Raw genomic sequence first — 14,470 nt, 5'->3', positions numbered from 1 at the left:
AGTTGTGCTATGTGATGGTCTCTGATTTGCGCTTGGTGAATGTTGATCGTCTGCCCATACTGGATCGGCAAGGATCTTTTGTAGGCTGGGTTTCTTTTTATGTATTTTTTGAGTTTTTTCTTGTCTTGTAAAACTCTCACTTCTCCATCTATCTTAATAGATAATTTGCCGGGTACAATATTCTTGGGTTTGCATTATTTTCCTTCAATTTTTGGAATATGTTACTCCATTCCTTCCTCTTCTATATTGTGTCCACTGATAGGTCTGAACATATTCTTATTTGTATAACTTTATAAGTGACTATTTGTTTTTCCTTAGCTGCTCGATCTTCTCCTTTTCCTCATAGTTGGATAATTTAACTATTAAGTATCTTGGTGACTTCTTGGGATTCACTCTGGCTGGTGTTCTTTTGGCCTCCGGAATAGGTGCCTGATTCTCATTTTTTCAGTTGGATGAGTTTTCCTCTACGAATTTCCTTGCTATTTTCACTGTTCACTTCTTTGTTGTGTCTTGTTCTAGTAGTCCAATTATTCAAATATTATTCCTATTCATAGCATCAGACATGGCTCTCATTTTTTTCTTCAGCTTCTCTGATTGTCTGATTTGACTGATTTTCCCGTTTGTTAAAGTCTGCTTGGTTATCCTCTAGGTCACTGGTGTGATTCTTTGCCTCCTCAAGTCTGTTGGTAGAGTCTGTGAATTTGCTATTGGATTTTGTTATTTCACCCCTTAAGACTCGTATTTCCCTTTGGTGTGTTGCCTTTATCTCTTCTATCATTTCATCATTTTTCTGTATTGCTTCCCTCATATCCTGTATGACTCCAAGAGCATTCTAAAAATTTCTTTCTGTTGCAGGTCAATATCTGCTTCTTCTGTGCACATCATTAGGTTCGTGACTTCTATCAGCATTGTCTTCTGCTTCCCCTGCTTTGTTTGGGCTGGTTGCTGTTTATGTGTTGTGTTAGAGGATTCCAGAGCCATCTTACAGAGTCGAAGAGCACTGCGCTCTCTCTTGGAGGACTTCATGAGTGCTTCTACAAACTACTTGTAGGTAGCTGCACTGGGGTGTCAGGCTACTGCTGTACCTTCCTGTGGTTTCACTTTCACCCTAGCCAACCAGTATTCCTTTATTTGGAATGTGAGTTGGATAATACTCTCACAGGACACTGGTCAGGTGGTTGTGGGCCCACGAGCATGCCGTTTCACTGGCTGATTTCTCAGTAAGCTGTCGTGGTATGTCTCGTGGTACTTGGAGATCCTCAAGTGGTGTGTGGTGTTTTCCTCTGCAACTTGAGTGCCATGGAGAGTGTGTGGGTGTATCCTCTATGGTGTAGAGCACCATATATGGTAGGTAGGTTGGAGAGATCACTGAAGGTTGGACTGATGTTCATGCAGAAACATGGAGCACTACAGACAGTGGACAGGTGTTCCCGCAGTCTCTTGTAGGGTATAGGCTGCATATCCCCCAGCCATTTGAAGGGGAGATCCCCAATCCACTTGGGGTATAGTGGAGGATGGGCATGATATCCCCAGATGCATGTAAAGCCAACAAAGTGGGAGCGAGCTACCCCATCTGGGCCATCAGAGTTGCCCTAGGTGGAGGGGAGTGACCTGGAGGCCGGTAGGTGCTTGTGAAAGGAAAGAGAGGGAGAATAGGAAAAAAAGAGAACAAGGACAAAACAAAGACAAGAGCAGAAATAACAGATAAACTAACACACACACACACACACACACACAATGCAAAGCAAAAGTAAAAACAGTTTAAAAGGAAACAACAAAAAAGGAAAACTGAATCTGCTGAGACTTTGGTGGGAAAGAGAGAAGAGATAGAAGAAGGGGAAAAAGAAGAAAAAGCAAAAGAAGAAGAAAGAAAAAATAGATAAAAAGATAGCTCAGTGCTATGCCGTGTGTTACACTGCCTTGTGTCTTGGGAAGCACTGTCACAGGGGCCAGGCTGGAGCTCTCCCCACTGGGTGGGCAGAGTTTCACTAGGCAGAGGGTAGGGGGCTGGAAACCAGCAGTGGCATGTGGAAGGAAAGAGAGGGAAAGGAGAGAAACAGAAAAGAAGAAAGAAGAAGGGGGTGGGGAAGAAAGAGAAAAAGGAAAGAAAGGGAAAGAAGGGGAAAAACACAACTCTGCTCGCTAAGATTGTGATGGGAAAAAGAGAAGAAAAAAATAAAGAATAAAGAGATAGCTGATCCCTCATTGCCTGAACGTGGGGCTAGAGGGATTTAAATCCTGCTCCAACGTGGTAGGTTGGTGTGCCCTTTTAGTGCAGTGTCCCAGCGGTGCCTAGTTTATGAGATCACCGTAGAGGCCAGCCTGAGGTTTCCTCAGCAGCGTGGAGCCCTGTGGAGGGCTATCACAGCTGCCTTGTGTAGTGTACAGTGTTCCCACAGAGATGCAGGCTGGAGTTCCCCTGCTATTTGGGTTGAGTTGCCTAGGTGTAGGTTAGTGATCCACAAGCCAGCAGTGGTGTATAAAAGGAAAGAGTGGGAGAGAAGAGGAAAATGAGAAAAAGAAGAAAAACAAGAGGAAAAATAGAAAAAACAAAACAAAAGTGGGCCCCTTGAGACCGACTGTGGTAGGAAAGATAGAAGGGCAAGAGAATAAAAAGAATAAAAAGAGTGGTAAGTAAGGCGATAATTGATTGCCTGACCGTGGGGCTGTAGGAGTTCAAACCCTGCCTCAGGGTAATGGGGTGGTGTGCCCGCTTGGTGTAGGGTCCCACAGATGCTGGGTGGAATTACCCTTTAAGGCAGGATCATAGCAGAAGCCAGGCAGTGGTTCTCACAGTGGTGTTGAGTGCTGGATTTCACTGGTATAGCTTCCTTGTGCTGTATGCAACACTGCAGCAGGGGGCGGGGGAGGGTTGTTCCCTCAGCCCCATGTAGGGCCCCAGGACAGGCAGGACCTCCCCAAATGTGTGTAGGATCAATGAGAGCAGAGATGGACTTGTTGCCCTACCTCACACCAGGACGGCTGATGCCCTAATAGCTCAGAGGTTCCCCACCCCCACCCCCACCCCCACCAGCTGGAATGGAATTAAGTTATTCTGAAACTGAGGCTTGCTCCAAGGGGGTCTCTGCTATGTTGATAGCCTCTTGGCCCTGTAGCTAACTTCTGGCCTTCCTTAGCAGGGCTCCCTTATTATGCTAACGTATGTAAAGGACTCCTTCTACCTGTTGTCATGGAGTTAAACAATGAGCCTGGGATTTGCAGTTATTACCAAGAAAACATTTTCTCTTTTTTATATTGGGATTATGGGGTACCCTGATTTGGGGGCTGTCATGCTGACCCCCAGAGGGGGAGATCCAGAATGGTTGTTTTCTTCTAGGCCAAATGAGATGAATTCACCCCCTGGACTATGACCATCCACTTACCACGACCTGACTCAGGTAAATTTCTTTACTTCTCCTTCAGTTGCTCCAAATCTATGGCTACCCGCCAACCCTGATCCCCAGGCTATGAGCTCGAGGCAGCTAACAGCACAGGGCACTTTGGTGTGGGGTCTGTGACTAGCTTTCAGAGGTTCTCCTCTCGTCTGGGATTATGTCCCCTTTAAGGCCTCAGTCTGGGGAAATCGCTACTTGCTGTCAAACCAGGGAGCAGGCAGCTACTCAACTGAAGCCCACATGCCCAGCACGCCAAAACTAGAGTGGTTTATGCATTCTTGGTTTGCTTTGTCAGTGGAAATTTTAAACAGTGGGGTTCAGGACAAACCCTAGTACCCTGATTCTAATTTCAAAACTCTGCCTCCCTGTCTCCTTCACCTTACCTCTCAATTTTATGGTCTGGCAGCAGGAGCTACAGGCGGGTGAATCTAACTAGACACCATCTTCTCTAAACTACCAGCCTTAATCATTTTTACCTACTTGCTAAGCTTTCTTCTTTTGGAATTTTCCTGAGTATTATTACTAAATTCTCTTACAGTTTTACCTGCACAGTCCCCATTTTCTTCCCAGGTTAATTTGTGGTTATTGCTCCTCATGTCCACATTTTCAAACTGGATTGTTGCCCATACCTCTCATTATTGTCTCTAATTTCTCTCTTTACTGAAGAGGCTATTTAGGTGAATAAGTGAATAACAACCACACAAAAAAATTAACTAGTAAAAGCAATGCATCTAATCTAGAGAAAGAAGAATATCTTGAGCCAAAGGAAGAAGAAAAGGAATAACAAAAATTGGAGCAGAAATCAATGAAATTTAAAATTAGAAATCAATATATGTTTAAGATGCAGCCATATGTTTGTATGTCTTGATAACTGAGTGCTTTTTATTGTAGAATAGAATTCCATTGCATGGATGTATGCCGTTTGATGATCACTTCCTCTATTGCAGTGGTTCTCAACCTTCCTAATGCTGTGACCCTTTAATACAGTTCCTCATGTTGTGGTGACCCCCCAACCATAAAATTATTTTCATTGCTACTTCATAACTGTTATGAATTGGGCAACCCCCGTGAAAGGGTCATTCATTTCCCAAAGGGGTAGCAACCCACAGGTGGAGAACCGCTGCTCTATTGAATAATATTTTGTTTGCTTCTAGTTTTTAAACTTAAGAAGGTACTATAAACATTTGTATGCAGGTTTTTTGTGCAAACATAAGTTTTCAAAGCCGCTAGGTACCTGGGATCATGAATGTAGGATACTATGGTAAAATAATGTTAACATTGATAGGAAGTTGCCAAACTGTCTTCCAGGGTGGTTGCACCATTTTGCATTTCCATCAGCAAAGAGTCATAGTTTCTGTTGGTCCACATCCTCACCAGCATTTGGCATTGTCGGTGCTTTGAAGGTTTGCCTTTTCCCCAGTCTTAGAGGAAAATCTTTAGCATCTCATCGCTGAGTGTGATGTTAGCTCTTTCCTTCTTTTTTTGTCCAGACATTCATTACCAACTTGAGGAAGTTCCCATTATTCCTAGATTGTGGAGAGTTTTTATCATGGATGGATGTTGGACTTTTTGGCAGATACTTTTTATGATTCAAATGAGATAATCCTATGATTTTGCCTCTTTGGCATGATGATATGGTGGATTTCATAGTATTGAATCAGCTGTGTGTCTATGGGATAAATCTCATTTAGTAAGAGGGCAACCTAAGTCCAGGGCATGCGGGAACTTCCACAATTTTTATGCAAATCTAAAACTATTCTAATATTCAAAGTTTAATAACAAGTAATACATCTTTTCTTTCTTTTTTCCCCTATTACATTTGTCTTAAACAGTTTTCTTTCACCCAAGAGAAAGGTGTGGCTTCTGTTTTTCATTATTTGCTATTAAGCCTAGGGATCATCAGGCAATCCTTAAACAGGGACTCACTAAAAAAGTAAAAGTCCATGTGAATGGGATCAAGAAGATTCCCAAAGAACTCTGAACAGACATTTAAATTGGGAGAAACCAAGGACAGTAAGTTTTCTTTATACACCTAAAGATAAGCCAAAGAAGGAACAATCTCTAGCAATTCTTTTTCCTGCCAAATATTTCAAATTAGTAACTGCCATTCATGAGCACTCCCATAGAAAAGTGAGGCCATAAAACTGATTAGTGTGAAGAAATTGGCATAAGGTTATGCATGTTCAATTTAACTATTGATCCAGAAATCTCTCCTTGGTAAAATATCCAGTAGATATACTTGCATATTTGTAACATGATGCAAATTCAAGATTGTTCATTGAAGCATTGTTTATGATACAAGCAATTGGAAACAACTCAAAATTCATAGTTGGGCATTACTAACAATCCATCCATACAGTGAAATACCATTCAATTAAAACAAACAAACAAAAAAGACCTCAACCTTCACTGAATTTTTATGGGAGCAAATAGCCTCCCCTTTCTTCTGGGAGAACCTGGGAGGGGATTTGAACCACTGACTTTGCAGTTAGCAGTCCAGTGCTTAACGACAGTGGCACTAAGGCTCTCTTTATAAAAAGTTGTCATTTTTATAAAGCTATCTACTTTATAAAAGTAGACTACTAGCTATCTACTTTATTCCCTCTCCTTCTTAACAACTGACACTGATATGGTTGGCTAAAGAGCCAATTTACCAAAGTTTCTCAGTCTCTGTTGGTATTAATGCAAGTCAATAAAATATGTGAATAATTTTGTTGCATAAGTTTCTGGTTTTTTTTTCTCCCTTGGAAAGTTCAATAAGGCAGCTTGACTTAGCTGGAAGATGAGCTATCAATTTACTTTTCCTTCTTTATTCTTCTCTAGTCCAGTATCCAAGTTGAGCCGTATGGTTACTTTGGGGGTGAAATCTACATGCATTGCATGGTAAAACAGAAAGATAGAAAGAGCATCAATTACCACTGGGAAACCATCACGTCAATTTTGGACTACCCACCTTTCAAATTGCTTTCATATGCAATAAATATAAGTATCTGCTTTATTTCAGCCACTTTATTTTTATCCACCTCTTAGTAGCAAAAGAAATCCTAACAAATTGTAGAGACATCTATCACCCCGTTAGCTGCCATTTGGGAAGAAGCATCATAATGGTATTCAAAAGAAAGTTACACTGATTAGTTAAACTGAAATGAAAACCGAGATGATTTTAAGATGGGGATTTTCAGAGAGAAGGAGGAGGTATATTACTTGTTCTGTTTGGGGGGAGTATATAGATATTGATGAACTTTAATATATTCATTACAAATCACAGGTAATTACTAAAAACATTGGTTTAAAATTGGAAAAAGTATGCATCAGATCACGGTTCAATCTTAGAAGCTGGACTCTATAAAGAAGACCATTACATCAGGATTGGAGGAAGACTAACGACCAACCTGTGAGATGCAGATGACACAACTTTGCCTGCTAGAAATAAAGAGTACTTGAAGAAGCTTACTTACTGACAGATCGCATGACATAGGCTTTTGTGTGAATCACACCTCAACATGAAGAAAAAAAAAATTCTCACAACAGGAGAACATCAAGATAATCAGAAAAGATGAAAGTTGTCAAGGATTTTATTTTACTTGTATCCATAACCAATTTTCATGGAAACAGCAGTCAGGAAATCAAGTGATAGATTTCATTGGGCTAATTTGCTGCTGAAGATATCTTTTAAAATTTTAAAAAGAAAAGGGATGACTAAGGTGCACCTGACTAAATGATACACCTATATTCTCAATTACCTCATGTACATGTGAAACTGGACAGTGAAAAGGAAGACTGAAGAAGAATGGACACATTTGAACTATGGTGCTGGGAAATGTTGAATATACCATGGATTGCCAGAGAATGAACACATTGTCTTGAAAGAAGAGGGTAAAACTTGCTCTCATTTACTTTGAACATATTATCAGGAAGATCTAATTCCTGCAAAAAGACAGGAAAGTAGAGGTTCAAAAAAAAGGAAATCCTTAACAAGTTGGATTGACAGTAGCAACAATGGATTCAAACACACTATTGTGAGGATCATACAGGACTGAGTGCAATATTTTGCTCTGTAGTATGTAGGGTGGCTATGAGTCAAAACAGACCTAGCAGCACCTAACCACACTAAAAAAACATAGTAGCAACTACACATATTTCAGAGTGATTAACAATATAGATTTAAAAAATTTTAAATGATGATTAATAGCTCTGAGGCAATTCTTTATATAAGTTAGTACAATTATCTATATAGATAGAATTTAAGACATAGACATAAACATAAATGCCCCACTCCCCACCCCAGGGAAAAAAGGGCAGGCTATAGGAAATTCACATACTATAATTATAAAACAAGAATCAATATAAAACAAAAGGGTGATGAATAACTGTCCATCTCTCACTCTTACTACTTCTAATACAGACCATTCTCTTGACTCAGATTGTTATATGTAATAACACTATGCCCCACTCATCCCTAGAAATCTTTTTCATGTGTTCTTCATTCTTATGTAGAGCTCATCTGTCATTCAAGAGCAAGATTAAGTATTGTCTTTCTCTGCAAGCTCCCCTTGCCCTCTCAGCCCTCATCAATTTCTTCTCCCTCTGACCTCACATTACAGTTATGACTTGACCTTTGATTTCATAACAACTTTGTTCTCTAGGGCTTTTCATGCATGACACTCTTGTTATCGCCTACACTCCCCTTTATCAGGAGGACAGTCCTGAGATTATTATCCTCTGTTCTGCATTCCCCATGTCTAATCCTGTGGTAATCTGAGCTATCTGTGGTCTATTATGTATTCAAATGTTCGTATCATGTTTTCATTGTAATTGTCATGGACTTTATATATAAATATTTTTCAACACCAGTACTTTTTCTAGGAGAGTTCAAATGGATAATGGCTGTGATTATATCTCTCCTACAGTGTGTAGGCAATATGTATCATGTCAAGTGTGCTTGTACTTAACAATAACTTATAATATTAAAATTGAAATGACAATAGCATAAGGATTTTCTTCCTGTTAAACTCCCCAGGGTGTACAAATCACTAGGAGAAGATTTGACTCAGGTGTAGGGCCTTCTTTAAAGCCCCTTTCAGATCATTGTTTCTCAGACTGTAAATGAAGGGATTCAGCACGGGGGCAACGACCATGAAAATCACTGCTGCTGCTGAGTCTTTTTCAGTTGAGTGGTTGGATGACGGACTCAGATAAACTCCCGCGATCGCTCCATAGAAAAGAATGACCAAGGCAAGGTGGGAGCCACAGGTGGAGAAAGCCTTGAGTTTTCCTTGGGTAGAGGGGACTTTCATCACAGCAGAGATGATTCGAGTATAGGATGCTAGGATACACCCTGAAGGTACCACAAAGACCAGCCCCACCACAGCCAGAACCATCAGCTGATTAAGGCTGGTGTCAGAACAGGACAGAGGGAGGAGAGAGTTGATATCACAGAAGAAATGGTGGATGACATTGTCAGAGCAGAAGTTGAGGCGAGCCATCAGGAGAGTGTGCAAAAGGGGGTTCAAAGTGGCAATGACCCAGGGGACAGCCACCAGAAAGGCACAGAGGCGCTGGGTCATAATGGTGGAGTAATGCAAAGGGTGACAGATTGCTACATAGCGATCATATGCCATCACCGTGAGAAGAAAGTTGTCCATGTTGGCAAACATCATACAGAAGTACATCTGAGCCAGGCAGGCAGGATAGGAGATGGACTGCGCCTCTGTTTGGATGTTCAGCAGCATCCTGGGAACCGTTGTTGAGGAAAGACAGAGGTCTACCAAGGAGAGATTGGCAAGGAAAAAATACATGGGTGTGTGGAGGAGATGGTCTGAGGCAATCGCCAGCAAGATCAGCAAGTTCCCCAAGAGTCCTGTTAGGTAGAGACACAGGAAAAGTGCAAAGAGTAGTGCCTGCTGTCCTGGCCAACTTGAAAAGCCCAGGAGGAGAAATTCAGAGACACTGGTGTGGTTTCCCTTTTCCATTTCTTGGATCTATCTGCATGAAAACCCAGAGGATGAAACATTTTTGTCAGAAAAAATTCCATTTATATCCCTATATGTCCACCCATTCTGGTTCCACTGACAGATACTCTCTCTTCAGGTTATCCTACTGCCTCCATGAGGCTCTCTCCTAAGCCTTATTGAACCTCTAGTGTATCCTTTTACCCTATCAGTTGCCTTTTCATATATCTTCCTTTTCCGAAACCTCACTTCATCTAAGATTTCCATGGGGTTTGTAGGCATCATCCCTCTGTATATTCTTTTCCTACTTTTGAGCATGATTCAGATCTTTGCATATTTTGCATTGTGTGTGACTGCCTGACTCAGGGTTGTTGTACTAAATTATGAGTCTGACACACTAAATGATTGCATGGCAAACAGCATTCATATCTAAATGAGAAAAGATGTCTAAATATTTATCCAACATCACGAGAACCATCCAATCTTTCTAGTTAGCTGCTGTCTAGTTACCCCAACTCATGGCATCTCCGTGGGTAACAGAACCATTCCTGAGATTAGTTAAAGGAAGAACCATTGTGTTCTGTATGATTTTCCTTGTCTGAGGAGTAGAAGGCGAGGGGCCCTGGTGGCATGGTGGTTCCATGTAGGGCTGTGGGGAAAATCACTAGCTGCTCCTTGGGAGAAAGATAGGGCTTTCTATTCCTGTAAAGGGTTACGGTCTAGGAATTTAGATGTTCTGCTGAAACCTGTTTAGCATCTGTGGTCGTTAAATACAGTAGTCTGTTGCCAATTTGAGATTTTAAGAGTGAAGGGGTGGAGTTTAGCCTGTCAAATTAGGTCCCAGCTTAATAACCTCATTTAGAGGCACTAAGGAGATAAATAGCTGGCTGGGAGACATTGCAGCTGACAAGACAATGGAACTACGCAAGTGCCCTGAGCTGGAGGAGCCATGTGGAGCTTCCTGCCAGTGCTCAGATGCTTACAATGCCACTGGATCCACAAGACTTCCCACTCACTGGCCTGTGATCTTCCTGTATTCAGTGTCATTGCATGTGTTTCAGGAGTCTGAAGAGGACTTTATAGATAGGTATTGGACATATGTGCTAATATCAGACTTACAGACTTGATCTAGACTGAGTTGGGACGTTGTCTTAATGAACAATTACTCTTTAGATAAAGCTCTTTCTTATACACATGAGTGTTTATGAATTTGTTTCTCTAGTCTACCCAGGCTAACAACATCACTGCAACTTGAAAGCAAGCCTTGGTGGTTGGTGGTTGTGTTCACAGTGAATTGGATGTGACTTGAACAGAAGTCTGTACAGATGGGCAGAATTCGACACTGACCCACCATCACCTTCTAAAATGGGAAGAAACGATTCTATCTTTTGAGACTGAAAAGAAACATGAAAGTGCTTAACAAATATGAAAACTTTATGAAGACTATGAATACCACTGGAAATATTTACAAATAAATGTAATAAGCAGAACATAAAAGAATGATAATTGGTTATATGACACACATATAAATGCAGATGAAAAAGGACAACACAGAAAAAAAGTGTTAAATGTGGTTTGCTTTAAAAGGTTCTAATGTTTCTGTGATGTTTTAACTATAAATACCAATGAATTAATGCTTATAAAGTGTTATTACTTTTGGTCCTGTTTCTTGGAATTTTGTATTTTTAGAAAATACAAAATAAAGAAGGCAGGTTCAGCCCTGAATCACTTAGATTCAGGTTGTAGAGGAAAGGCATTATTTAAGAAAATAATCAAGAAGATATTTATAGACACAAGTGAGACCATTGTATGATAATAAATGACACTGTGATAGATAAGTATGATGCTGAAATGTAGGCTCTGAAGTTACTCAAACTACCATGAAACCAAATTCCATCACTTACTGGCTGAGTGATGGCTACTAATCACTTAACCTCTCTAAATCTTTGGATGCACATTTGTCATAACAGTACTCATCCCATCAGTGTTATGAGAATGAAATGAGTCTGTGTATGTAAAACCTTTAGCAAATTATAATTATTCAGTAAATGTAAATTAATATTCGTGGAGTACCTGTGTGGTCCACATTTTTTACACTTTCAGCTGTTAACGAAAATGTTTGAGATATGATTTCATCCTTGGAAGAAAGTCCAGGCAATACACTTCCCAAAACTCAGCCATTGGAAACCTTATGGAGTTAGGCACAACCAAATACCCGTTGGGATTTGGTTCTTTGGTTTTGAGGTGCGGGATTCAACTTTCACCAGAGCTCCCAGGTAATTGGCCTATTAGTATCTGAAGTGCTTCTGTTCTACCTCCTTGCTTGCTGCACAGTACTTGGGGTCTTAAAGGTCATGAAAGGCACAACAAAAATGATCTCTGTTCACCTGGAACAATAAAGAAAGGAAAGGCAGAAACTGGAGGAAGAAATAGAATGTGTGGCTAATTGAACAACTGCTTCATTTGTCATAAGACCAGAAAAGTTAGATGGTGCCCAGCTACTGTTATTGAGCATTTTGGTCAAATATATAGTCTATATAGAATAATCCTAATTAAAAGGGAAATTCAAAACAGAATGTAAAATTCTCACGGACTCCAGACTTTCTCAAGCCATAGAGGCGGAAAGAATTCTGAAACTTTGTCCCTGAGATAACCTTTAAACCTTCAACCAAAAATACCCCCTCAAGTCTTTTTACAACTAAATAATAGTTCACCTTAATTTGTTAGAAATGTCTGCCTGGAGCATTATATTCTTTTAAGAACTGTTTATATGGGAACAAACCAACAACAGCAACTAAAAAGATTGGATAGAAACTTTAAGGGGCAGGGAATGTATGTTAATGAGAATGGAACAACTTAGAAAAGAAGGATGAAAATGATTGCACAGCATGATGAATGTAATTAGTTACTGAATTATACATTTAGCAACTGTTGGATTGAGGTATGTTTTTCTGTGTATATTCGCAAAAACAAAAACATAAAAAATAGATAGCCCTATGGAGCACAGTTCTCCTCTGACATTCCTGGGGTCACCATGAACTGGAATTGACTCAATGACAACTTTCCTTTCCCTCCACCAGTTGCTGGCAAAGCCAGGAAGGAATAAGTCACCTTTTCCAAGTACTCCTTTCCCAGTCCTAACAATGGCTATTTTAAATCTTCTCTTCTCAGACTTCTGACTGCTGCACATGCCTTCAGATCACTTCCTATAGCCCCAGAGAAAGCACAAGTTACTATCAGATGGAAACACACAACTTTCTGTTTCTAACTTGGAAAACTTATTTCCAGCTCTTTTTTTCTTTCTACTTTATCTTCTTATAACAGACAAAAGATTCTTATTTTTGGCAAAGGTTAACACTTCCACACCGGATTCCACCCTTTCTGATTCTTGATGATCTTACCTCTTCTGTAACTTGACTGCTCTCTTGTTCTATTGGACCCATATTTTCTTTAAAAAATGTTTCAAACCATTTTATCAGCATATAATTCACATACCATATAGCTCAATAGTTTAAACATATTTTTGGAAGTTGCACAAATCATCACCACAGTAAATTTTAAACATTTTCTTCTTTCTTGTACTCATTATTATTAGTTCCTCATTTCACACCCAAACTCCCCTGCCAGAATCCCAAGACACTATTAAACTAGTTAACCATCTCTATAGATTTAACTGTCTTGGATTTCATATACAGAAAAACATACAAAACTGAAGAGGGAGAAAACAACAACAACAACAACCCCCCAGCAATTATAACAAAATAAACTATAGAACAAAACTCAGCTGAAAATATAACAACAAAAAAATTCAAACAATTAAAATGGGTCAAAAGGGAGAACAAATGATAAATTATAGCCTAACTATATCTGCATTAGTCCACTTTACATTCCACTCTGATAGCAAGGCTATTTACATCCCTGGCCAATAATTAGAAGGAATTGAACACAGTTTTAAACCGAGGGAACCCTGCAGATGGACTTTGGACTTATCAGAGTCACCCATAGCCTCCTGTACTCTGGATGCCCAGAATTTAAGCTCTAATACAATCCCATCTTCTGGTCTTGGATTTTATTATTTATAATCCTTAGATCACACATGCTGGTGTGCTTCTTCTGTGTGGATTTAGCTGTCATCTCACCTACATGGCTGCTTGTTTTAACACAGCCTTTAAGAACCCAGAAATTGTTCTTTCTGATAGCTGGGCACCATCTGATTTTTTACCACACTTTGCTATAGCAACCATATCTTCAGTGATCTCCATGAGAGCAAGTATTGAGTAGAGTCACATCATAAGAACGAATTGTTATTAGTTGAGGGCTTTGATTAAATGTGAGCTCTAAATTCATTCATGTATCTATGATTTACCTATGTCTCTGTGGACCCATATTTTCAATTTAAGTCTCTTTCATCGTATGCATCCCTTTTTGGGTTGTGCTTCCTGCATATCCCAGTATAGTATTGACTTTCTCACACCGCCCCCTCCCTTATTTCTCAGCCCATGTCAATCAGTCCTATTGCCCCTATGACTCCAAGGAGCTCTTTCCAAGTTTTCTTGATAAAGCCATGGAGATCTCTCAGTCTTTCTTCTTTAGATACCTTACAGTTCTCTCCTTAAAAAATTATTTTCCTCCTTAGATTTACTTTAAAATTTCCTCTTACGGTGGATCTTTTATTTTTCAATTCCGTTCTTCCTTGATTTTTTCCCACAAACTTTTGGAAAGCACCCTCATATAGTTTACATATAGTTTATTGTTTGTTTTTCATAACTTTTGCTTGCTTATGGAATTTTAGGGAGTACATGGACTGAATTTTATTCATCTTTGTATATATAAGCCCATTTTTATAAACAGTGATTGCATATATTTGCCTAAGAACTCAATGATTTGGGGGAAGAGTGGAGAGATGATCTGCATATCAGAGGCTACAACGACATGTATAATTGTATTATTGGTATTCTACTCTGTTTCTATTTATTGTCTGTGTGCCAGCCAAAGGAGTGGACAGTCTTGAGGCAGTAACTAAAGGAACAGGAGAGACGCTCAATTAAAATAAATTTTTTTCTGATGATCAAATAATAAAGTGTGAAATTGAATGGAAGTGAGAAAACCTTCCTAAACACTTAT

At 39.8% G+C, this 14,470-nt stretch overlaps 1 protein-coding gene across 1 annotated transcript; it reads right to left on the bottom strand.

Moving 5' to 3' along the window:
• Window positions 1-8,428: 8,428 nt before the first annotated feature.
• On the bottom strand, window positions 8,429-9,367 carry LOC101663281 (olfactory receptor 1F12). Its single transcript, XM_004717415.1, has one exon. It carries the CDS (start codon window positions 9,365-9,367, stop codon window positions 8,429-8,431), a length of 939 nt encoding a protein of 312 aa, XP_004717472.1.
• Between the last annotated feature and the right edge of the window lie 5,103 nt (window positions 9,368-14,470).

This window comes from Echinops telfairi, unplaced genomic scaffold (genome assembly GCF_000313985.2).
Source record: "Echinops telfairi isolate 266 unplaced genomic scaffold, ASM31398v2 ScPeMD7_7441;HRSCAF=8479, whole genome shotgun sequence".
Classification (NCBI taxonomy): Eukaryota; Metazoa; Chordata; class Mammalia; order Afrosoricida; family Tenrecidae; genus Echinops; species Echinops telfairi.
The sequence above is the reverse complement of the archived record's forward strand: the minus strand, read 5'-3'. Positions and strand labels throughout refer to the sequence as shown.

Coding starts and splice junctions, on each gene's coding strand:
- LOC101663281 (XM_004717415.1), bottom strand. CDS start 9,367: ATGGAAAAGGGAAACCACACCAGTGTCTCTGAATTTCTCCTCCTGGGC.